General features: G+C 40.8%; 1 protein-coding gene across 2 annotated transcripts in view; it reads left to right on the top strand.

Moving 5' to 3' along the window:
- The first annotated feature begins 321 nt into the window (after positions 1–321).
- The window catches only part of ctdspla (CTD (carboxy-terminal domain, RNA polymerase II, polypeptide A) small phosphatase-like a), a 31,791-nt gene continuing 7,133 nt past the window's right edge, over positions 322–24,979 (top strand). Inside the window, exons 1-4 of one of the 2 annotated variants that reach the window (XM_071485124.1) lie at positions 451–875; positions 18,319–18,485; positions 19,792–19,824; positions 23,380–23,481. In XM_071485124.1, the coding sequence (XP_071341225.1) occupies positions 800–875; positions 18,319–18,485; positions 19,792–19,824; positions 23,380–23,481 (378 nt within the window). In that variant the 5' untranslated portion in view covers positions 451–799. Of the gene's footprint in view, positions 876–18,318; positions 18,486–19,791; positions 19,825–23,379; positions 23,482–24,979 lie in introns of both variants that reach the window. The other variant, XM_071485125.1, reaches the window with a different exon arrangement.

The following is a 24,979-nucleotide window of genomic DNA, read 5'->3' as shown; positions in this document are numbered from 1 at the left end:
TCAGTCTGACCTTTTAGGCCAAAAACAATCATAAAAATAGCAGGATTTGTTAAAACTCCACCAGGATTTTATAAATATTAATAGATAGGTTTGATAATAATTTTAAATATTATTATAAATATTTTTGTGCAATATATATTTGAAAGAATCAAACATATTCTCATTCCTGTTTTGAATTTCTTTTAAGTCTGTCCTGAGGCTGTAAGCTGTGTGAAACGTTGTCCTCCAGCGTTTAAGGATAAGAGAGAATAAGAATAAGAAAGCAGTGAGCGGTGGGCGGACTGAGAGGTTTTTCAGGGATAATAGAAATGTTGAAGGCGTGTTGCTGTAGTGAGCTTGCATGGCTCTGTGGCAGGAGGACGGTCGCCATCTCCGGGTAAACACTGTAACCGTATCACGCAGTTGATATTGTAGTGAGCGGAGCGGAGCGGAGCCGGAGCGCACAGTAGCAGCAGCGGCGGCAGCAGCAGCAGCAGCAGCAGAAGGCGGGGGCTATGCTGCCTGCAACAGCCACAGCGGACACACACGGCTTCAATGCAGGACTGACGCTTTGTTTGTCTCCTGCACATCGGACTGTCACCTCAGATGTTGGACGCGCTGTGGCCGCTTTCCCCCGCTGACACTCCGCCTTGTCTGTAAGCTCCGGGGAATGGGACTGCATGCTTCGAGTAAAATGGGATTTTAATGCTGCAGACAGCGGACGCTCTAGCCTGTGCACAGCCAGGGGACTGTAGTACACTTGGTAATGTTCACCAAGGAATAAAACGGTGTAGCCGAAGGTGCATAACATCTCGTTTCCATGGACAACACGTCCATAATAACACAGGTTGCAAATCCGAAAGAGGAGGAGAGCATTTCTTCAAGTCAAGATAAAGGTAAGGCGCACAGAAACTGCGAATTGCCACACGCTGCTGTTATTCTGATGCTCACATGCCTGAATTTTTGGATTCCCATCTAATTTGGTGCAGCCGCGGATTGTTTACGCTGCTCGGTGCCAATCTGATCTGCAGCACCTCAGTGCAGGGAGAATACTGGGCTGCAATAGCAAACCAGAGTATCGACGGAAAACCTCCATTGTTCAGCTGAAGCGGAGAAACATTAAGAGCTAGAGCCCTCAGCCAGGCTGGCAGTAAATATCATGTAGTGTGAGCACTGTAACTTTATTGTCAAGAGCATTATTTTGTAGCCTGACAAGATCTGATTTTTCAATCTTAAACATAAAACATGTGATATTTTCTTATCTGTGTGGAGTGAGGTGGGTTTACTACAGGGGGCGGGTACTCTACTCCTTTTCCCTTGCACTGGCGACATCCCTGTATGCATCACTGACACTGTAAAATGCCTGGTATACTACCAATAACAAAACCCACCAAGTATAAAGGGTAAATCAGCAGTTTGGCTATAGTACATGCAAAAAAAAAAACAAAACACATTTTATTTTAAAAAGTATTGAAATAGCAACGTATATAACTGTGCATTTGTGAGTCCCTTTATATGTGTTGTAGAAGCTGCCTCTGCACGTTTATCAAACACAAAGCAAGGAATAACATTAGATACACACCCATTTTGCACGTTTTGTCCCTTTCAGAGTAAAAGCATAATACTGAATCGAAAATGTGGGGTGGTAATGCTTCTACAGCAGAAACTGTATTGTTTATCAGTGTTATCTGCTCCTTTGTGCAGCGGTTGATGATAATAAAACAATTATCATCATATAGCTGGGAGTGTAAAAACACATTGTTAGAAATGTCCACTTCCAGCTGTGCAAAAAGTGCCTGAAAACAACAGCTCGGCAGCTGCTCTGCAGATTACAGAGGCTGAACGAAAACACATTTTCTCTCTGTTGTTTTGCACAAGAGTCGCCACTAACCATGTGGTGATGACATCAATGACAAATCCCCCTCATGAGTCAGGAGCTTTTCAGTTTCCATTAATGTTGAGAGGGGTTTTTGCTGGTCTATGCAGGCTGTGGCTCTTTTTTGAACTCTAAATAGAGCGGAAACTCCTGCATATTTTACTCATTTCCATTTTGATTGGAGTTCACATAGCATATGCTCATGTCCACACAAGAAAATCAGGCTTTGAATACACACGTGAGGGACATACAGGTGTCCATGGGAGATCACAGCAGGAGGGCATGGTTGTTTGGAGCTCAGGGCCCCGTCATTCCCCCAGCACCCAGGGTGCTTGGAGGCCAGAGGGACCACAACTTCCTGCTACACCCAGTGCTCTGTGGGAGGAAAGGTCACCTTCCTGCATCACCCTCTGCTGAGCAGCACTGACAAACATGAACCACTCTGACCTCACAGCTGGTGGTCATGAAATGAAGTAATATTCTGGACTTGCATGCTTTGATAAGTAATTGGACACAAACTCAATTCAAAATCAGAAGTGAGGCTTTGATCAAATCTTTATTTTCATGACAATAATGCATTACGTTGCTTGAAACCACTCCATGATGGACCTGCATGATCATGGCAACCAGAGTCATTGTGATTTATGTGACATATTTTTTTCCCCTCATCAGTTTACTCCAATCTTATGGTGCTACTTTGGTAGTTCAAAAACATTTTTTTTAAAAAGCAAATATTCTGCTTCATCAGTCTCTGTACCGCACTGGAAAGGAATAACATCACCCAGGAAATTTGTTAGGAGAAATATCTAACTGTTGCTTTTGTCCTTTTTAGCACATTGCTTAATCACTTGCACAGAATTCCCACACTTTCTTGTCTGCAACATCCTGCTCGTCTTGAACAGTAAATCCCAGATGATCTGGAATCTGACAATTAATCTGGCAGGATAAAATCCAGGCTCAGTCGCTGACCAGAGCGGTCAACACACACACACACACACACACACGCAAACACACACACACTATCACCAGGGAGCTTCCTGAATGGAGTCCCTGCCCTTCACTACTGGCTCTGTCAAAGCAGACAACAAACAGCACTTGTTGTCCAGGACAGTTACTCTGTGACCTGCTCCGGCTGCACTGAAGCCACAAATGATTCCACACACACAGACACACACACAGACACACACACGCTGAATATTTCAGAACACTGGCAGGCTATTTTCGGAGTCCTATCAGTTTCATTCCAAGCAAAGATGTAGTAACTCATTAGAGCCAAGATTTCTAGACATTTGGTCAGGTGGAGATTATATTTTTATGCATTATGGATTATGTTAAATGAGGTTAGGGTTGGAATCATAATGTGGGTGGTTTCTCTCTGTAGACAGAGCACGTGTACTGGTACAAAGTCAACCATGTTATACTTATTGAAGTGTGACAAGGTTATGCTTGCTCTACAGAGTCAGCTTTGAATGTATGTTTTGTAATACATAATTGTGAACATATTCATATTACAATGATAAAGATAAAAGGTAAAACAGCAATGTTGTACTGATTTAAAGCTAGATACTTTACAGGAACATAGGAGGCTGAGAAAACAGCCTTTCTTGTCTCCAAACCAAAATTAGGCGTTTCATTTGGCATCCGTTTACTTTTCAGGGTCTGATGCAATGAAATGTAATGGATGGACTAACAACGCACAGGGAGTCAGCTACCGGCCAGCCTCCGTCTCGCTTCACAAATCAGTTAGGCTTTGCTCTGATGACTTCACAGTCCAGTAGGTATCAATGGACGAGCTGTTTACCTTAATCAGATTATCTCAAATCTGAGTTTAGCTCTTCACTCCTGCCGGGTGGCTGATGATGGACACTTAGACCAACACATACAGTTGCAAATCTTGAGTTAAGCAAAGATTATAATATTGATGGGTTTGGTTGTTTTTTTTTCGGAAGGACAACTAATTTGTCTCTTGACTAGATTGCTTGTCAGTTTTTCTAAATTTTCTTAGTCAACAAATGCCATTAAAAGTCCAAAACCAGGAATGTGTTTAACCATCTCTCAGTAATTTTTGACTTCCCTAATTCCTCTACCAGAAACACAAGTCTTAAGGAAGGGTCAGTAATTTCCTCAAATAGCTGGACACTGTAGTTTTTAGCAAACATTACCCAAACAAGCCTAAATTGTGGCTTAGTTGGGGACTATCTTCAGCCATGGATTAATACACATTTGATAATCAAGTAAATATTTACAATATAATATCTGGTATATGTAGGTTGATTCAAAATAAACTACAGTGCTCATGTTCATGATAATGAAGATACATGTACAATATTCAGTTGTATCAGGCTTTGGGTACACAGACAATACTTGTGAGTGGGATCAATTTATTGCTGAATTGGGCTTTTCAGGGGATTTACTGACAATAAGAAAAATACAGAATATCACCAGTCTTATTCTGTAAGTCTGTGCCTGTGTCACACAGGGATAAAGCAGTGTGTTTGTCAGCTTTACTTCTTCCTCATGGCTGAATATCTGTTGAATTTTTCCCTAGAGTCTGTGGAATAACTGTTTGCTTTTTTAAAATCCCTTTTTGGGGAAGAACAAGAAACACAAATTCATTTTTTTTATTGCATGTTTGGTTTTCCTGGCTGAGGCTGAGTAATATACTGTACATTCTCCTGAACAGACATAATGTCATTCTCCCCTGTCATTACTCCAGTGGCAGCTCAAGGCTCCAACAACAGTGTAGACACTAAACTGTATATTTTACAGAGCCCATTAACCTTCAGCCTTTTCAAAACCCTGTGGTCAGTGTACTCTACCTGTCCTACTGCATGTGAATGTCTCTTATGGTGATGAGATGTATAATTTCAGTTGACGCATAGACAAGAAGGAGCAGCAGACGCTTATATTTATGTATACTAATGGAAAATGGCAAATATCAAGATTCCCTCGAAGGCTTGTTGGTTAGAAAACATTTGGACTGCCATAAGGAAAATGAGAAGGAAAATACTGAAACTCTAATTTTATATTAATCTGGAGAAAGGCCCATGAGTATATACATACTTGGCTTTCGTGGTTATTCCTGGAACTCGCTGCTGTACATTAATAAAGTGTTTACGATGTGTGGACCACACCTGCAGGGGTGAGCACAGCACAGTATGCGAGGGGAGCTTCTGTGAGTTTTGGCTGCCCTGGAGTCCCTGGCACAAGTTGCCACTCTGCTGTGTACAGCACTTTGCTGTAATGACTATACTCAAAGTGTAGGGTAAAGGAGGACAAATATATTTTATGTGATCATAGGTGACATAGATTTCTTTGATGTATTTTGGCGATACAGTATATCATTCTCAAGCCGTCCACCACTCTTGAGAATCACATTGGATCACTGGGTGCATTCAGTGAAGTCAATATTCAGGGCACCATTTTGACTGAGAGAAAGAGGGAGAGAAAAGCTGGACTCAGTGCTCTGAAGTGCATGTCCTTATTACAGATTTATGAGCCTATTTCAGCCAATGTTGCTCAGAAAAGCTGATTATCTGCACCTCCAGGGAAGTGTTGGAGTGTTAGATGTTTCCCAGCACATCTTCATTACTTTAGTCCAATACCATACTGGGCAGCTGATTGGGAGGAGTTGAATGTTTTTCTTCCGAGCCTAAGCTACTTGACTTTTTTTGTTAACTGTATGTGCGAGATCGGCCCCCACGTCAGTGTGTGCATGAACGTGGCTGAAGTGGAACTTGGGGGATTGTATTAATTTATGTCTTTAACATTCATTCAGCCCACAGCAAGAAACAGTGTAGTGTTTTTACAGCTGTAAGTAGAAAATAAATGCTTTGTTGTAGTAACTTTGTGTTATTGTTGCTCTGCATGGAGCTTGTTTGGCATTGTAAGTAACCACAGTGGACTTGCCAGCACTGAATTTCACATTATGTATGAGCTCATAAACAGTCAATCACCAATAGTGGCTCCCTTAGGTGTCTGCTGATGTATCAATCTCTTGTTTTGACTTGAAAATAGTGCATAAAAATCACAGTTTATGTTAATATGTTCCCAATGATGTTGTGTTTGAGGCAGTGCTGCAATTTTAACCAAAAGTGTTAGCTTTGAGAAATTTCTAAGATGTTGGCAAGAGGAAATTCATAGGCTATTGATGTTGATGTCAGCGAAGATAGTTTTTTTGCTAACTATATTGTAATTAAAAGAGTACTTTGACATTTTGGGAAACACACTTATCGCTCTTTTTTACAGAGAGTTAGATGAGAAGACCAGTACCACTCTTATATGTGCCCATTTAACAAGAAGTTACAGCACTGGAAACAGGCAAGGAGAAACAGCTAGATTTGCTGTATCTAAACATAAAAAAAAAAAATCTGCCTACCACATCTGAAGCTCACTAATTAACACTTGATATCTCATTTGCTTAATACATACAAAAGCTCAAGTGTTTAAACAAGATACAGTGCCAGGCTAGCTGTTTCCCCAATTCCAGTCTTTATGCCAGCTTAAGCTAACCTCCTGCTAAGATACATCATATTACTACCTCATACAAGGCAAATATTTCTTAACTTAAAAAGTAATGTTTATGGACAAAAATGCTAACATTAGATATTGGCCCACTCTGTTAGGTCAATGTTGAATGTTACCTAATTTTAAGGAACCACATTATCTTTAAAATATATAAATATTTTGATATCAGGAAGTTGGCTGAATATTCTCTCTCTTTTGTGCATTTACTCATTGGTGCACTTTAATCCTGGCAATATAGCTATTATAAAAATGTCTTTTTTTTTTTTTTTAAGTGTAATTACGGCTGGTGGAGTTTTTTTCCAGAGCCCATAAGGGTTATCTCTTCTGACACAGAATGTATTAGAAAGATTCATGTCAGATTTTCACAAGTTAAAAATCAGCAAAGTGGCCCTTAATTAGGAGGAAGCCTGTAGATCTATGGATTGTAAGACACAATGAAGTAGATGCAATCGCACTGCAATCCGTCCTCGGAGAGGCCACAGGGGAAAATAGTGTGGGTTGACTCTTTCTTCACTCCTACACTGGCTGACTGTGAATACTTCAGCCTTCACTCAAAATGCAGTTAACTGGGAAAATAGAGAAAAGAGTTCACATCACTCCGGCTCTGAAGTCCAAGCACTGGCTTCCAGTTTAAAATAGGCCGTTAACATCCTTTTACTTGTTTATAAATCTTGTCACAGACTGTATAGTTGATATGCTGCCAGTATGTCTCCAGCAGAGCACTCAGATCTACAGATACTGTGCTACAATCTGCACTTAGGGACCTGAACTCAGTAATAATCTCCCTGTGGGTCTGACCTGAGAACAGTTTAAAGTGAAAGATACTTTCAACGCTGGTGACAGTAACTAGAAATTTAGCGTTCAAAATCTTAAGTAAGTATTTTGTAGGAGAGTGACTGTCAGTGTTATATTATTATATCAATAATGCATTATAGTGGAAGTAGCATTTTAATGGTGTAGCTGGTTACTTTATACACTGTTAAGCAGTTAATCTATAATAATGCATCACATTTAATCATTTGAATATGCTTTTTATAAAAAAGAAAATATTTATATATGCATTGTAATAATTAATTGTATAAAAACTACCTTAAAATTTATGTAAAATGTAAATCACATCCAGGCTACACTGACTCTTACTATGTCAAATTGTTTTAATTAAAACTTATTGTTTCATCTTACTTATCGTATTGTTTTTTATTTGTGTAATTCAGCTATCCTGTTTTTGTCAGCGAAAGTACTGTAGGTCCTGAGAGTCACATGAGGACGTGTTCCTGTTTCTATTCCTGTTCATACAGTTCATACCAAGAGTTTCATTCCTGTGTTACAAGATGATGATGGGCTTGGCTACAGCACAGTAAATACACAATACACAAAAATGTATATGCTTTATTCCTTTTCTTACATTGTGAGTGGAGAGTTTCAAGATGAAAGCTGCACATCAAAAACTCAACATTTCTCTGCATTCTGCAAGTACTTAGCCCTGTTAGTTGGTTCCGCTGCACAACAAGGTTTGGGTTTTTCTGGGCCTCTTTTTATGTCTGTGTGCTTTGGACTTTATGTTTGGTGGCATTGTGGGAAGTTTTATGTTCAAACGTGGTCTCAAGTTTAGCTCACTATGCTGTGGTTGCTTGTTTTGGAGCAAACACTGTTTCAAAATGAAAATGAAGAGACTATTACAGTAACATTTCAAGCAAATTCTTCATAAAACGATATTCTGCCCAGTTGGCCTGAGTAGTGACGTTAATAACGTTGTTTATATTGACTTACATGAGAAAATATAACAGAGAAACTCTATTGATACTAAGCTCTAATGAACCCCAGCAGATAGGGGCATTGTCTTGTATCCAGTTTCAACCTTTGGTTTGATTGACTGCAGCCACAACTGAAGACAAACAACTAACACTCTGGTTCTTCTTGTGTGTGCTTGTCATGCTCAGCATTAAATGCACAGTATTGTTGTGGGATTACATCACTTGGCCTTTCCTGTATATCTTGACACATTGGCATTCAATGGCTGTGAATGAGTGAAGACCATTATTAATGCTCCGAAAGCCACAATCCCACCGGAGCAAAAGGACCGCCTGCCACATGGCCGCAGCAGCCTGGATGCTACTGCTCTAAACCGTCTCTAACAGGACGGGACTGTTGAGCACAGACTCGGACAGGCCACGAGCTAGAATTAATTTAGCATCCATTCAGCCAAACGGACATTGTCAAAACAGATCAATACAGTCAGAGAAAGGTAGGGGTCAAGGAAGGAAGAGTGGTGTGTGTGTTTGTGAGGAAGGGAGAGCAGAAGAAAGTGTTCCAATAGCATCTGTGTGTCTCTGGGGTTGCAGGCAGGTACCCAGCCTGGCTCTGACAAGGGGATGGCCTTTCTGCATATTTTGCCCTCTTCTGGCTGGCATTCATCACCAGTAATTGGCTATCTAAAAGGGAGATCATGTTTTGTCCGTAATGATTTTCTGTCACCCTTCCTGAATTATGCTGCGTGCCAGTTTGTGAGATATTTGACAGAACATAAAAGGTTTATACATTTTTAAAGGGATGAGCAAGGAATACGCAAGTACAGGAGTGCAGAGGCTGGAAGACACACAAGGAGATATTTCTCTGCCTCTCCAGAGGTAAAGGTGAATACTGTTTAACTGTAAATCTCAAGGGGCACTAAGTAGGACATGCCGCGTGTGGAAACGTAGAGATCAACCCCTCTCAGTGAGCAGAAGCATGGGAAACTGTAGCAGCGATACACAAGCAGGGTACGCACGCGCTCACACCAACACATGCACAAAAATATGACCTATTTGTTTATTTCCTTTCCACTCATAGCAAGCAGCATTTTAATGCGCCTTAATCTGATTTACCATTATTTTGATGCCTGCTATGTTTATGGGTGAATTTGTATGTGAGAACAAGACTTAAAGGGTTTAGAGGGTTTTACACATTATGGTTTGCTTCACCCGTTATAGTACTGTTCAGCCAGTGATGTGAGTTGTGTAATGTTTTTTTCTTTTTTTTTTTTTGTGGCTGTAGAGAAGTTTTATAAATCCTAAAAAAAATAACCCCAATGATGTCATAGTGATGTCACCAGGGTTATCTCAGCTTTGACTTTGACGGAAAGCCTAAGTTACAGACTGTGGCTGAGGACATTGAAAGATGTGACCATTCATTAGGCAGGGAGGGTCTAAAAAAGATGTTGGTCTCACTGGATGAACGTCCAGGATCCAGTTTTACAGCTACATGGACAGCATCTCTTACTCTGGGGTCACCAAGTGTACGAGCATGTCCATGTTCAAGTGAAGCCTGAAGCCAGGCCTTTAATTTCATCTGACATTAATTCATCAAATGTTTTTCTTTTTTAACCAACAGATAGGCAAGCAGGATTCCCCATCAGTCGCTGAGCCTCTGGCATTGAGCGCACAGTTGTAGATGAGAATATAAAAAGATATATAAATAATGAACTGCCACAGCCCCAAACAATGTGGGCTGTGTTGCTGCCGGTTGCGTAACTCCAGCAGAATAGTCAGATCTCCCTCATTATTTCTCCCTGAGCTCTCAGTTGGTTAATTCCCCCATGCTTGTCATCTCCTTCATTTCGCCAAGCGCTCAAGAAGCAGCAGCCCTCGTCCCAGAGGGGTTACATGCAGGCTGGCACTGCCACCACAGCGCCTACACTGCTATACTGCCAGGGCTGCAAAACCGGGGCAGACCCACCCACGTCTCTTTGTCAGGGTTCACAGCAGTAGAGAATTTGTACTTTCATGACATGGGTGCCAACTGAATAGTATATGTGTTCAGATCTCAGAAAACTGCGTCTTGACTTGTTCAAGTGTAACTGGGTTATTGAGTGAATGTCAGTTACATAAAGTCATGTAGGATGCAAATGTATATATAAATCCTCCTGGTTAAGTAGGGAAATAAACCCAGAAGGGCAGCTGAGGGTCAGTCAGTGTGAGTAAAGGCATCTGCTAGAACTAAGTGTACCTCCACAGCCTGTAATTTTCACCCCAGCCTCAGCTGTCTGTGTGGGGAAGTAAGAAGGCTTAATGGGAGTTTATTTTATCATACTGTGCTATTATTGCCTTGATGGCCTCACACATAACCCACCAAGGACCTCGCCACATTGAACACACACAGGCTGAACTGTCAGGCTCAGCTCATCTAACGTTACCTAACTCCATTCAGCTGTTTGGATTTACTGTTTGTGTGTGTGTGTGTGTGTGTGTGTGTGTGTGTGTGTGTAACCAGGCACATGTTCAAGTGTATTGTGAAGCAGATGCTTTTCGGTGTAAATATTGTTTTGGAAGCCGATCTGTTGTAATTATCATCGCCTCTCTTGGTGGGATTTTGCTTCGCCTGGAAACAATCAATAATCTGCTTTTGATAAATGAGGACACAAGTCATTCGTTAAGATTCTGTGTTTTAAAATTCTTAACTAGTAGTGAAACAATTATTTTGTTACTTCAATTAATCAAAGAACAAAACACACAGGGTGACTACAGCTCTGCTGGTGCAACTGGCCTGCACTTTAGACGAAAGCATCTGCTAAATGTGTGTAATGTAATATACTGATTCACTAACCATTTAAATAACTTAAGCAACATTTTTCCAGCTTCACAAATGTGATAATCCTTGGCCTTTAGGTTGCTGATCAAACAGAATTAGCATTTTGAAAACATCTCATTGGACATTCTTACGGGAATTTTCCACTATTTTCTTACATTTTATGGACTAAGTAAATAATAAGACTAAATATTTACAAAATGCTGTATTTAAGCACAAGGATGCTTTATGGCATATGCTAACATCAACATGCTAATACGCTCTCAGTTACAATGCTAATATGCTGGTGTTTAAGTATAATGCTTACCATGTTCACCATCTTAGGTTACAATCTTAGCATGCTAACCTGCTTAGTTAATTTGCTTAGTACTCAACTTAGAATATAGCTGAGGCCGAGGAGAATGTTGTAAGTTTGGAGGTATTTTAGTCATAAATCAAAGCACTAGACACATTTTCATATGTTGATGGCGCTAAATCAACAGCCAGTGGATCACCAAAGTGAGTACGGTTTGTCCTGTCGGGAGCATAATTGCAAACAAAAATGTCAACCTGTTAGTGGCGCTACAGAAAAAGTCAAACTCAGCAGGTTTCATCCATTTGCGGCAGTGAATGTCCTTACCAACATTTGTGCCAATTTACTGAGTACAATCAGGGTAATGCCAAAGTCATTACAATTTATCCTCTTGGCACTCAGCAAACTCAATGGCAATCCATTCAATAGACAGACTTTGCCATCCCAAGAGTCATCAAGCATGTACTTCGCATCAAAAATGCCAGTGCTGGTTTCTTTGCTGTTCATGCTTTGTTTCATGTAATAGTTATTTTAATATCATTGGGTGGACTGTTGGTCAGGCAGAACAAGCAATTTGAAGATGATACCTTAGGCTTTGGGAAATTATGATGGACAAAATTTTCACCATTTTTGGACATTTAAAACTATGACTGGATAATTAAAAAACAGGCAAGAGATTAATTCAAGTAGCTATAAATTGCAGCCCCTGTTGAAACATAAGAAGATAAAAATGTTTCCTTCCTCAGTATCATTGCAGTTGGAGATTACTGCAGGGATTTCTTCCATAGTGTAATTTTGCTGACACAGTGCACAACAAGGTGTTCCCCCTTGCTGCTGTGTGTTGCTGTTAGTAATAGCCAGGGACAGAAACAGCTTCATCTTCAGGTGCTCACTACCTGTTGGTGTATGCATGTATGTGTAGAGTACTGTTCCTCATTTTGGCTGCAGCCGAGTAAGTACTTTATCTCACATGGTGTTATATAAGCCCTTGACAGCTGGTTCCACTTGCAACGCAAACACCCCTCACTCAAAATCTCAGTGACAGGAGGTGGCGAATAATCTGTAAAATTGTGCCCACTGCTTGTGGGGATGCCAGGCTTGTAGCATGTAATTTTAGGCTGCTGGTGTCTCTTTACCATGATGTCAAGTTCTCACTGTATCATGAAGGCTTTTTCTGAGTTTTTCAATAGCTTCACACAGCAGCGATGGCATGGAAATCCCACTGCCTGCTGGCTGTTTTATTCCAGTGTACGTTAAGTACCCAGCCGTGCCATTTAAAACCGACCTGTTTTCCATCTGAATTATTAAAGCCACCTTCACGTGGAGTGTTCTCACATTTACCGTCATGCCCCCCCAGGACTGTACACTTTACCTGCCTGGGTGCTCAACTAACTGCTGCTGGAGTGCAGTTCAACACTTGTCAAACAGGCGTTACCAATACCAATATATTATAGGATAGCTTCTGTCTTTTGTTTGTAGTTTAGACTACATCAGTCATGAACGCATTACTTACAAATTACAAGAATGTGATTAGTATTTTAAGTTACAAGCAGTTAAAGAATTAGAACTTCAAATAAATTTCATTCGAGTTTCTAATACCAGTAATCGACTTGTTTACCGTTTTATTGTTTCTGTGCATTCAGAGGACAGACTCTAAAGGGACAGGACATCAAGTTAGCCTCTACTAAAAGTAGAGAAATAAACCTGCTTTCTCAAAAGTTGTCTTGTTGAGTTTTCAATCGAGGACAGGATTTCTTCGGCTAAGCTAACTGTAGACTGGCTGATTGCTACAGTGAATCACAATGTCATGTCATGTCAAATGTTTTCCATTTCTGTACGTGTCAAATACAGAAAATGTGACGTGTAGGTGTGGACTCAGTAATGAAAGTAACATAATTAGGTTTGCAATTGAGTAATTTGTGAAGTAATGTCGTTTTCAATGAGTTATATGTAATGAGTGATTATATTTTTCACTTAAATTGCCCAACACTGATACTCACCAAGATAACTGCTGAGATCTGGGATTCTCTGACACTGGGAAAAAGTCAGACGGGGCAAGAAACGTAAGTGGTTAGATAATGAGACAGGTTTTTTAAACAAACTCCCAGGTCTGCCAAGCAAACTGAAGGAGAATGGCGAAATTATTACACAAATAAATTCATTCCATTTTTTTGTGCACACACACAATATTCTTATGCAACGAGGGATTATTAGAGATGTTACATGCACGGTCTTTTCGGTTTATCCTCCAAAAAATTGTTTAGATAATGTGGCTGGTTTACAATCTTAAGTTTATTTTTTGTTCACAGCTCTTATGAATTACTTAGGCAAGTACAGTGTTATTATAACCAATAGTAATGACAGTCACACTGACAAAAAACTCAAGTTGTAATAAATAGGAATTATTTAATTTTCCGCCTCGCCCAGGACCAAATGTCCCAAGGGGGATGAATGTCCTGCCTGACATAAACCTTTGAGACTTCATGCACTGTAAAGGAAGAGACAGCTCAATTTAAACCTCCTATCATCTTCTAAATGTGTCGTGTTGTGTTTTGATTGCTTGCATACATTCTGTGCTTTTAAAGCTACAGTAAAAGAGCCCACCTCAAAAGTCTTGAGCTAAGCCGGGGATCATATTGCCTCTCGGAGCCTGGCATTATTCCACGCTGTGGGTCACGGGGTGATTATCTCTTCCTGTCAGGAATGCTGAGAATTTCCTGCGTTTTCTCCCTCTTCCGGCCTTGTTAGTGGTTGTGCCTGAACATGTGACAGAGAAGCCTGGGCCCAGCTGGCTCTGATTGACTAGCGAACGTTACCTAACGTTCAGCAGCAGCGTTGACACAGCCAGTGACTTAAAGGGCTGTTTTCACAGCTTTCAGATCAAGGGAACATGCTGAATCGAATGAAGTGTATTCAGTGGGTAAATAATATGCACCTGCTCAGAGGAGGCCACAGATTTGGCTTAATATCTCTCTCTCTCTCTCTCTCTCTCTCTCTCTCCAGGGAGCTTTTGTTAGATAAAACCACTTGCATGCACCACCCTTTACCGAGATTTTAGAGGGGACTATTCCTTATTAACAAGACTGCAGACTGTCAGCTAACTCTTTTCCATCTGGGTGCTTTAGTGTCGTATTTGCTAGATTTAACATGTTGTGCTGTTGCAGCTTGTGCAGGTTTAGGCGCCCGTGTTCTTAATGGCAAATGCTGCACTTTAACCTTACTCTTGTTATTCTCAGGGCTGACGAAAGCTGCATTACTATGCAATGCAAGCTGACTCCAGTCACATTCCTGGGCAAGGACATTGAAAGGAAAAAAGTTTCTGTGTCCTTCATGTGTGTCAGCGTGTGAAGTATTCGGTGCATACACTGCACACGTGGCCATTTGCCTAAACATGTGAACATATACTGCATATGTGTGTGTTTGTTCAGTCTCCGGCACCACTCGACTCTCAGCTATGTTATTTGTGTCAAAGGGAGAAAGGAAAGCTCTGTTTGTGTAGGGTGGTGTTGCAGGAGGGGGTGGAGTAAGAATCAGACCCAAGTATAGGCTGTCTCACCACAGTAACTCTCCCCACCCATTCTACGCCCTTCTCTCCCCCTTCCAGCTCCCTCTCCTTTCTTTCTCTCTCTCTCTCTCCCTCTCTCTAGCACTCCCACCTGCTTTTTCAGAGCAGTCGATCGGGGCAGCCGACCAGGGCGGGAAAATGTTAGACGGTCTCAAAATGGAGGAGCGAAGAATGACATCAAGGCATTTGAGGCCAACTTTAGAGAGAGTGAGGGATGATTCTGGAGCTGGAAACTTGCTATGTTAAAGGGTCCAATCGCTCTAATTTCACAGAAGCATTTTCCCCACTTCCCTCTCGTAGTATCCAGCCATGCAAATACTTTTGGCTTCATCAGCCGATCATTCTCTCAGATTTCTACCTTCACACAAATACAATTGAATACAATTACATTTTGTTTGTTGAGCTCACAGCGATGTAAAATCACATTTACAAAATTCAAGCAAGCATGCTGCACTCATTTTTAATAAGGACTTTTTTTTTAATTATTTAAAAACATGTCAGAAAATAGTAAAAAATGCATGTCACAATTTCCAAGGCTCAGGGTGGCATCTTCAAAATTCCTGGTGCGTTTGACAAACAGCCTAAAATTGAAAGATCTTAAATTTACAACTATACAGCAAAGAGGAAAGCAGCAAATCATTTTTTGTAATTTTTTACAAATTAATCATCAAATCAAATACATTTTTTGCTTGTAGTAGATTAATTAATTGTTATTTAATGAAGCGACTCATCATCACAGCCCTAAAAGCAGCATGTCCTGCTGGAGGAAGAATCACAAAAAGACAAAGAATGTCTTCTTATTAATGGCCTTTAAGTCATGTATAAGGCATTGGTCAGTGTTTTATTGACAAGTAAAAAAGCTGTTAGTTACAACCTAGAAACCCTTTATAAAAGGCACCTTATTAGAAAGTGGCTGTGAGCACCACAAACGATATTCCACTCACCTAAAATTAAACCAAATCTGATTTGTTAGTTCACAAATGTCTAAACATTGTGCCACAATATAAAGTTTGGCATATATATTTCATTCCACCTCACAAACTCCTGGCAACTTTATGAGATTTTCTCAAATGTATGTGTGTGTGTGGACATGTGTGTGTGTGTGAGTGTGGGACCTTGGTTTTATGGGTTTAATGCTTTCAGTGGGTGTTGTTTTCCCTGTTCTGTAATCAGATGAAGTCTTGTTGTGCTTCAGCTACCATTATATCCTCACACAGAGAGAAGTATAGACTCTGTAGCAGTTTACTGTTGTCAGTTTTCTGTGCTGCAGTGAGGGAATCAAGTCTGCAAGAGCGGAAGATCTCCTTCAATCACCGCACAGCCTGTAGTAACACAGGATGTTGCCTTCCTTTCCTGACCATATAGCTGTGTTTGTTTACTGAAGTTGCTTCTTCACAACATCTATCAGGGAAGAGGAGGAGCTACAGTGAGTTTTGGACTACAAAGATGGAGAGAACAAAGAAGTCGAACTGCCCGCAGCCTGTCAGATCCAGTTGGAGCAACCCAGCTATAGTTCCAGGCGTCAATCTGAAGACACTCAGAATAGGAGCGAGCTGCAAACAGCCTCATCATGCATGGCTAACTGGGCTGCCTGTGTCACACGGCTGTATGAACACGTTAACAAGACTGCAGTAAACAGGGACACTGTGTGATGGCCGCTCCAAGGCACGAAAATGATGATTGCAGCTAAAGTCAGCCTATGGACACTTCAAAGTCCCAAACTGATTTGGAATTTCCATGCCCAAAAATTACCTTTGAAGCAATTAAACTGGCTGAATTTCTACTTCAGGAACACCTTGGGATAATTTCACTGTCAGATTTTACCCTTTGTACTGTAGCTGCCCAAATTTCTATTTTTATCCACTCATCCTCACCAACCGAAAATATAAAAAACATAATCCATGGAGGCCCACAGACCATTCGAGACCGCTTGTTTCTCCTCTTTCAGCGTGAAAGTAGGCCATGGACTTTAGAGACAGGGAAGGAGGAATGATGTAACCAGGGACCTATATGTGTATGTTGTTTTATCCCTGGAGCTTTGCAGCACTCAGCCACTGATCAGTCCTTTTTTTTGCCCATGCATGTGAATCTAGGTTTCATTATTGTTGGATATAGTCACATAACAGAAATAATTTCATCTGATTAAAATATTGAATCAACTAAGTGTTTATAGCAATTTTTAATCTTAACTGGACTTTCAAGGTCTCTTTTGTATAAGAGGTATAGCGTTTTCTTTCATTTCTATAGTATCTAATATATTAATCTGTCTATTTTGCTGTCATCTCTCTTTTTGATGTTAATTAACTGGACTACTTTCCCAGAGGGTACACTGATGACAGCTATTTTTGTCCCTATGCTCCCTATTGCATGAACCGATGCTGCACTGTGTTGTACAACATACATTTCAGTTCCTTTTGTCACGATGATGCGATGATGCATATGAAACACAGTGTGTCTGCATCTCTGAGCATCACACGTGTCCTTTTGTTTCAGAGGCTGCAGCTTTCATTAGCATGAAGGTTTTTAAACACCTACTCTCAACAGGTTACATTGCAGTGAGATGCCCTTAAAGCAGCACTAGTCAAGTCGAGAGAGGCTATTTTTTGCCTCACAGTGTTCTTCATTGGCATCGTTGGTTGAATGTAATTAAGCACATTAACTCAAATAATGTACCTAAGTACGTTTATTTGGCAGCTACTGTTACTAGTTATGCTAAAAAATAAGATTTAATGTACAGAACATAAAATAAGCTTATTAAAAGTGATGCATTTGCGTCCCCAAAAAATTTCAAGAGTCTGTGGATCTATCTTAAACTAAATAATATTTTGAAACTAATATTATAGAAGATGTTGCATAGGCTACTTTTATTTTGGATACTTTTGAGTAAATTTTAGTAATACTACTGAGAGTTAGATGAGAGGTAATAATAACACTCACATATCTGACTATCAAATCTGAAGCTATAGGGAGCTGTTGTCTTAGCTTAGCACAAAGACTTGAAATGGGGAAACCACAGCCTTGCTTCATCCGAATGTGACTAAATTCACCCACCAGTACATCGAAAGCTCACAGATTAACATGTCTTTGTTGAAGTTGTACAAAAACCAAGTGTAAAAATTTGACATCTTATAGTCAGTTATTTGCTGGACTATTTCTTGGCGAGGCCTTGTGTTTTAATTCGTGAGGTTTAGCTATGCTTTCTAGCATTTGCGCTAAGCTAAGCTAACTGGCTGCTAGCTGTAGTGTCATATTGAATGGACAGACATGAGAGTGGTATCTTCTGATCTCTCTCTCTCTGCCAGAAAGCAAATTATTATATTTACCAAAATGTTGAATTATTTGTAACTCCTTAAATCTGGGACATGTGAGGAGTTTTTAAGAGATGAGTTTTTATGCAGTGTTGTATTGCTACCAAAGAAAGGGATCAAAATGTTTCCTCCACCACTGGTTGGCATATGCAAAGCAGCCTAATCTAACCTTGCTTCTTCTGTCTATTTTGGTTGTTATCTCTTCCAGTCTCCCAGTCCAACAGCAGCCTAAAGAAGCACCGGAGCCGGAGCATTTTCAGCCCCTTCTTCTGCTGCTTCCGCAACTACAATGATTACCACGTGGAGCCACCACCCGCCAACAACAAGACACTTTCTCTGCCCCCACCACCAGAGGAGAATGGCAGTCCTCCCAAGGTGAGGCTCATTTTTCTCTCACATCATAGCTGGCCAGAAGCCAAATTACATACGATTTGCATCCACATGACCAAAAAAAAAAAACAACATTGTGGGAATTAGTTAATATTTTATTACAGAAATCCCAGTTTGACTCAAGAGATCCAGTAACGAGTAACATTTGTTTGGTTTTGTTACAGTAAGCTTGTTAGGGTTTGCCTTTTCCTGCAGAGAGCCGAGGCTGAGGCGCTGTGCAGCCTCACTGAGCTCCCTCCACAAATTTTTCCAGCTGCTTCAAACCCGTTGAACCCAGAGCTTGTTTACCATCCACTGCTTGAAAATACGGGCTCGCTTCCCATCTTGCATTCTTCGATATCTGCCTACGCACACAACCGCACACACAAAATAACACACAGAGCACACAGCACGCTGAGAAGCTCAAAAGACGCACACACACACACGCGCGCTTGCTCGCTCGCTCTCTCTGGCGCCCGCTCACACAAGCTTGCACAAGCCTTACCGTATACCCATGACAACACATGTACGCACACACACACATGCACTCAAACTGCTGCTTCTTTAATCCCCATAAAGCGGGCCTTGTGTGTGTCCAGTGTGATGGATTGCCTGGCACCCACGCCTCCCCCTCTCCTCACACACACTCTGACCAGTGTAGTGAGGATGTGTGAAGCGAACGTTCTGGCCGTGGAAAAGGCGCCAAAACCCCGAGCTCCTCCACAAACACGGTGTTCTGCTGCCAAGGCAGGTACACGGGGCTATAAATGGAGCAGAATCATATCACATTTCCACTCCTGTTTACCTGTAAATGTCTCTCATTCAGGGGAGGAATGTGTGGCCCCTCACAGACACTATACATGTGGTCAGCGCTGACCCGCTCCGGACCCCTCCTTAACAAATGAGTTCCCATTAATTTAGAGTGAACCTAGCGAACCTTGCCATAAAAAGCCTTGTTATAAGAGAGGGGCTGATTTCTGAGCTGGGTTCTTGCCCACAGTCCCTCCCAGCAGTGTACTGTTGCTGGATTTCTGGCCAGCCATATTTGTTACTATGGCAGCTCTGTTTGTTTTTGAGCGAGTTGTTCTCACTTTCTATCACCATGTGTACTATATGTCCTTTCTTTCTCTGTCCCTCTCCCTCCTTTTCTCCCTGTGCATTTGTTGATTAGAATATTGACGTTGTCGATTTCTTCCTTGCAACGATTTTTTTCACTGTTTTTCTTTTGCTTCCCTGTCTCCTTTCTCTGGTTTTCCACCCTATCTTTTTCAATCTCTCTCTCTTTTTCTCTCTCTCTGTTTATTTTCTCCAGTGTGACCAGGTCCAGGTCATCCCCATCCCCAGTGTATGTATTATTATCTTTCATTTTTCTTCATCTCACTCCATCACAGTAGTGTTCTCCCACTGCTTGCTGTGCTTCATCATTCTAGCTGCATGAGGATGTTGACAGAGGTGATTTTTCTTTGTGCTGTCCCATTCTGATAATCATGTGGTTTTCCAGGCTTCGCTTTGTGCTGCTTACCCTCCACTCACACAGTTGGTAGAAATAAGTCATTTAAATTCATTTATTATCATGATTTATTTGTTGCTTTGTCCTCTTGTCTGTTCCTCCACTCTTTCTCCTATCACTGGAACAGAACATGAGATTGATTTTCTTATTAGATTAAATTTATTGAATCTTTGCACTAGACCTTTACAGCTGCAGTTTGGGTCAACAAATGGATGACTCACCCTTAAAAGACTTGATTAAATTAGGTATCTGTCTATATTGAGAAAAATTACATTGTGGTTATGCGCTCAGTGGTCAATGGACTACTGTTAGTCTATTAGAATAGGGCTTGGTTTCAGTGATTTGTACCTTGTCAGACACTCACCAGAAAGGGGGATTTATCTCATCCCTGCTTTGTTTGTGCTGAAACAGCAATTCATTTCACTATTTTGGACGGAACGTGGTGCCTGCGGTTTACTGTAATTTAGGATATTCACACTCACAGCATCCCACATCACAGCCAAGCTTTAAACTACACCACCCAGCAGACACCTCCCTTCAATGGCAGGAAGTGCATGTGGTGATGAGGTCTGCTCTTTGTATTCCCAGTGTGGTCCAGGCAACTTAAATAACTCAAAATGACCTGGACAGGTCACGTCTGCGTCACTATTTATTGTAACCCAATGTTACAACCGACACAAGACAGTCAAGTCAGCAAACAGGATGTCTCTGCAACTTTGTGATAAGTTTTTAGCCCTACTGCAGAAATATCAAACACTCAGTACAAATTAGTCACAAAACACTATGTTGAAGAAACTTTTTTTAGCTACAAAAGCAAAAACTCATCACAAATACATAAGGACACACAGGCACCACAAAAAACCTACAAATACGTGCTCATTCTTCACTTTCACCCTCCCCATTCAACACTTACATAGAGACACTTACCAAGTTGTTCACAACCCACTACAAATTAATAGTAAACAGATAAAAGGGCATTTTTCAACTGTTAATGTAGGGTAACTGGAAAATAATAATTTGCCAAACGATTCTTAATTCAAGGTCCAATAACTAGATTACATCCAGAGCTTTTGATAGCTACATCAGAAGGCCTTCATCAGTGTACAGAGTGTGCTCAGTTCTCATGATAGTGAAGCATAATCATTTATTAATACATAACTTCTTCATTATTAAATATAATATATAATAAGTCCCAAGTTAACAAATAGAATTTAAAACTGCCCATTTGACATTATTATATAATATACTTATGATCTGTTCCCTTCAGATATAACACAAATGTGTTCCCTGTGGGTTATGTCTGAATGTGTTCCCTTCAGATATAACACAAATGTGTTCCATACTCTGTTATATAATTTGAGAACTAAAAAACATGATGTACAAACTGGCTAGAGCTCCTTGGATATGTGCAGGGGTGACAGGAAGCTAAGCAGCTTACAAGTCTGACTCCAGTGTAATCACAAACATCACACAACAAGAATAAGAAAAATAACAGATAATAGAATATATATATATAAATGAGTGAGTCTTGAATAAACAATGCATTTAAAAAGATACTCTGAAGTTAAAATGGTAATTATATCATTAATGCAAATGGCTATCTTCTATACAACCTTAAATCTGATGCTGAATTCTTGCACCTTGAAGGTAGCCCATGTATTGCAAAGGATTTAATATTTTCGTTTGCTTATATTGCATGGAGCTTCAAGGTACATGGGGATTTCCATTGTCTCCCTTACTCCTAACAGACAAACATGTTTTCAGCATCTGTTTGTTGGAGTTTTCTGCTTCACACTGATCAAATGAAATTCTTATCAGTGAGCTTTGTTCACTGTGGTTGAGATTTTAATCAGTTTGGGAAAGCGCCCCCTGGCTGTGGTTTCAGGTGAAGGGCTTTTTCTCACAGTTGCAGCTGCTTGGTGAAAAGGTCAAGTCAGTCTCTCTTTCTTTGCTCAACATGCATGTGTAAATCACATTCATCATGGCCTGACAGTTTGTCATTCCGTGTCCTTGCTCACAGGGTTTTCTTCCTGTGATACATCAGCATGCGGTCCCGCGATAAGACATGAGAGATACAGTCAGCCTGGCCAAAACACACCAAAACACAGATACACGCAGAAAATGGCTGGCATATTGATACTAGTGTGTGTTTGTGTGTGTGTGTGTGTGTGTGTAAGATGGACAGAGTCCTTGCTCCTCACCTCTATATAGATTTGAGAGTGCATGTGTATGAATGTACGTGTGCATGGATGTGGTGAGTGCATGCCCCCCTATGGTAGTACCATCTGCCCCGTGCCTGTCTGTAACCCCAGGCCTGCTTGGCAGAGGACACAACTGTTTCTCCTTACCCCCCCCCCCCGACCCTGAAGGCAGCACAGTCACAGAGCTCAGTCACCATGAGGTACTACAGAAAATATCCGCAGGGACTCGTGAACAGTGAGCAGGCAAACACTACCTGCTGAAGAAGTCATTTTTTTATATGTAATATCTGGTGACTGTCACCATGTTTTTGACACAATACCTCATGTTACTGAAGATCTGATTATAGGTACTCCAGCACAATATTGTGATGTGGGTGTTATGGTTACCAAATAGCAAATTCAGTTTACAGCTGAGCAATAATTCAATATTATCTCGTATTATTTATTAACATTCGTGAGATGAATGATAAGGTGGAATACACATTTTTTTTGCATTGAATGTTTGATTCTGTTTCTTTTATGAGAAATTTGGCATACATATTGTGATGTACATAGCTCAAGTAGTAAACAAAACAAACAAACAAAAAAAATCTGCTCTCTACTGTCTATAATAAAAGTTTTAAAAGCCCAGAAAAACACATGGTCTTCCTGAGTGGATGGAGTTTGTTCAGTTGTCATAGCAATAGCTACTAATGTCTTCAAGTCATCTTCATTTCCTGAGCAGTTTCAGAACGTCTCGTCCATATTATCTTAAAATATGAATGCAGACTTAATCTGATATATATGTTAATATTGTAAAAATGTTCTAATTAATATGCCATCAACCATATTGCTCAGCCTTAATTCAGCTTCTAAGAACGGAAAAGAGTACATTTAGGATACTTCTAATAATACAACAACCAAAGTCCCAAATAAGTATCGTATCAAGTCATCAGTGCATTGACACAGCTCTCATCTCAAGCCCTCCTGCAGGTCATTAACGCTCTTAAGTGTTTCTTTAGTGTCACCCAGAGCGGACAAGGAATCATCTCCAACACTCTAACTGAGCTGCCATCACACCTACAGAACTGTATGATTCTGTGTGTGTGTGTGTGTGTGTGTGTGTGTGCGTGCGTGTGTAGCAGTCTGTTCCCTCTAATCAAGCTCTGTATATCCATGATATTGTAAAGGGTGTGTGTTGTCTCTGCAGCCTCCAGCCAAGTTCCTCCTGCCAGAGGTCAGTATAGCAGACTACGGCAAGAACTGTGTGGTGATCGACCTGGACGAAACCCTCGTACACAGCTCCTTCAAGGTATTTCACCACACTAGCTCTCTTAAACACACATTTACAAGACACTCATGTTCTTTTTTTCATTGTTTCACTTGTGTCATACTGTTATTTCAAAGCCTTAGAGGGATAATAGGATTATACAGAAATAAATCCTGAGTATGCCATTCTTTTCTGTGAATGTACGATGGTATGATGACAATTAATATGAGGTGTTGCTGAGCACTGGCAGCATTACTGACGTACACATAATCACAAGAAAGACTGTCTGTGAGGGTATTATAGGCTTTTATACACCAGTTAAAATACTAGAAGGCGAGAGGAAGGCCTAACTACTATAACAAGCTGTTGGCATAGCAACCAATACATCCTGTGCATCACGCAATTGATCAGCGTGAGTGGGATTTAGCCTCTGCCAGTCCAGTTGTTTGGCAGGAGGTACCTCCAGTATCATCTCTGCCCAGTGAAAACCATGCAGTACATCCAAAATGTCAGATTTCAAGAGCTTACAGCTAACAGCCATTAACCCTTTAAGTACAACTCCCCCTCTGAAAGTCATCCACGGACATAATACATAATACACCAAATTGACTTTTGATGCCACGTTTTTAAAGTTTCAGTGTTATACATTGTTGTATTTTTTGAAACACAGAGGCAAACAACAGTGACCCTAAAAGATGAAGATCTTAACAATCAAAGGGTTTTCTTAGATTAAGTAGAGCGACAATTCTCTCAACCCATAAAGGACTTGTCTGCAGCCACGCTAGCAGCTCTGTGACTTTGTACTTATTCTATTATATACTACAGTTCCTCCTGATGGGGACATGAATGGCTGTACCAAATTTCATCACAGTACGTCCAATACTTAAACTACCAAAGTGGTGGACCAACAGACCAACAGAGGACATCCTCAGAGCCCATAGTGTTAACACCACATCATTACTCAATCCCCAAAATGTGTCCTACTACTGCCCAGCTCTTCTTCGTTTGTGTTGATGACCTGAGCCTGTATCACTCTGTCAAAATGTTCCCTCTACTGACACACCTGGCACACCTAGTGACCCACTTCAGCACAGCCCTGCCTCAGCCCCAGCTGATCTTATTCTGCCTGTGTGCACTGTATCTGCTTCTTTTGTCCTCAGCGTGTGTACAGCTCGAATAATAAAGCCAAAAAGGTGAGCAACAAAACAGCTCAAGATGAAGCTGAAGAGTCCTTTGTGTTTGCTCCAGTTTTATTCAGCAGTGAAGGGAAAGTATTTGTCAATTTAAGAAATGATGAGAAAACACTTGCAGGACATTTTTATATTCCCTGGAATTAATTCATCATTTACTGTGGAAAGGCAAAGGAGAGAGAAAAATGTACAACACTGTACTGGACCCACCCATTACACTCACATGCCAGCAGTACAGGGCCACACACACGTACATGCTCACCCACACACAAGGGTGTGTCCAGTAGTGTACTGTTGCCTTGAATGACTGCGGGATGAATTTCGCAGAAATCCTGGATCTGTTCTAAAAG

Source organism: Trachinotus anak, unplaced genomic scaffold, assembly GCF_046630095.1.
Source record: "Trachinotus anak isolate AG129_WGS33_773 ecotype Australia unplaced genomic scaffold, CSIRO_AGI_Tana_v1 ptg000009l, whole genome shotgun sequence".
Lineage (NCBI taxonomy): Eukaryota > Metazoa > Chordata > Actinopteri > Carangiformes > Carangidae > Trachinotus > Trachinotus anak.
Note: the sequence above shows the minus strand (reverse complement) of the source record. Positions and strands in the feature narration are given on the sequence as shown.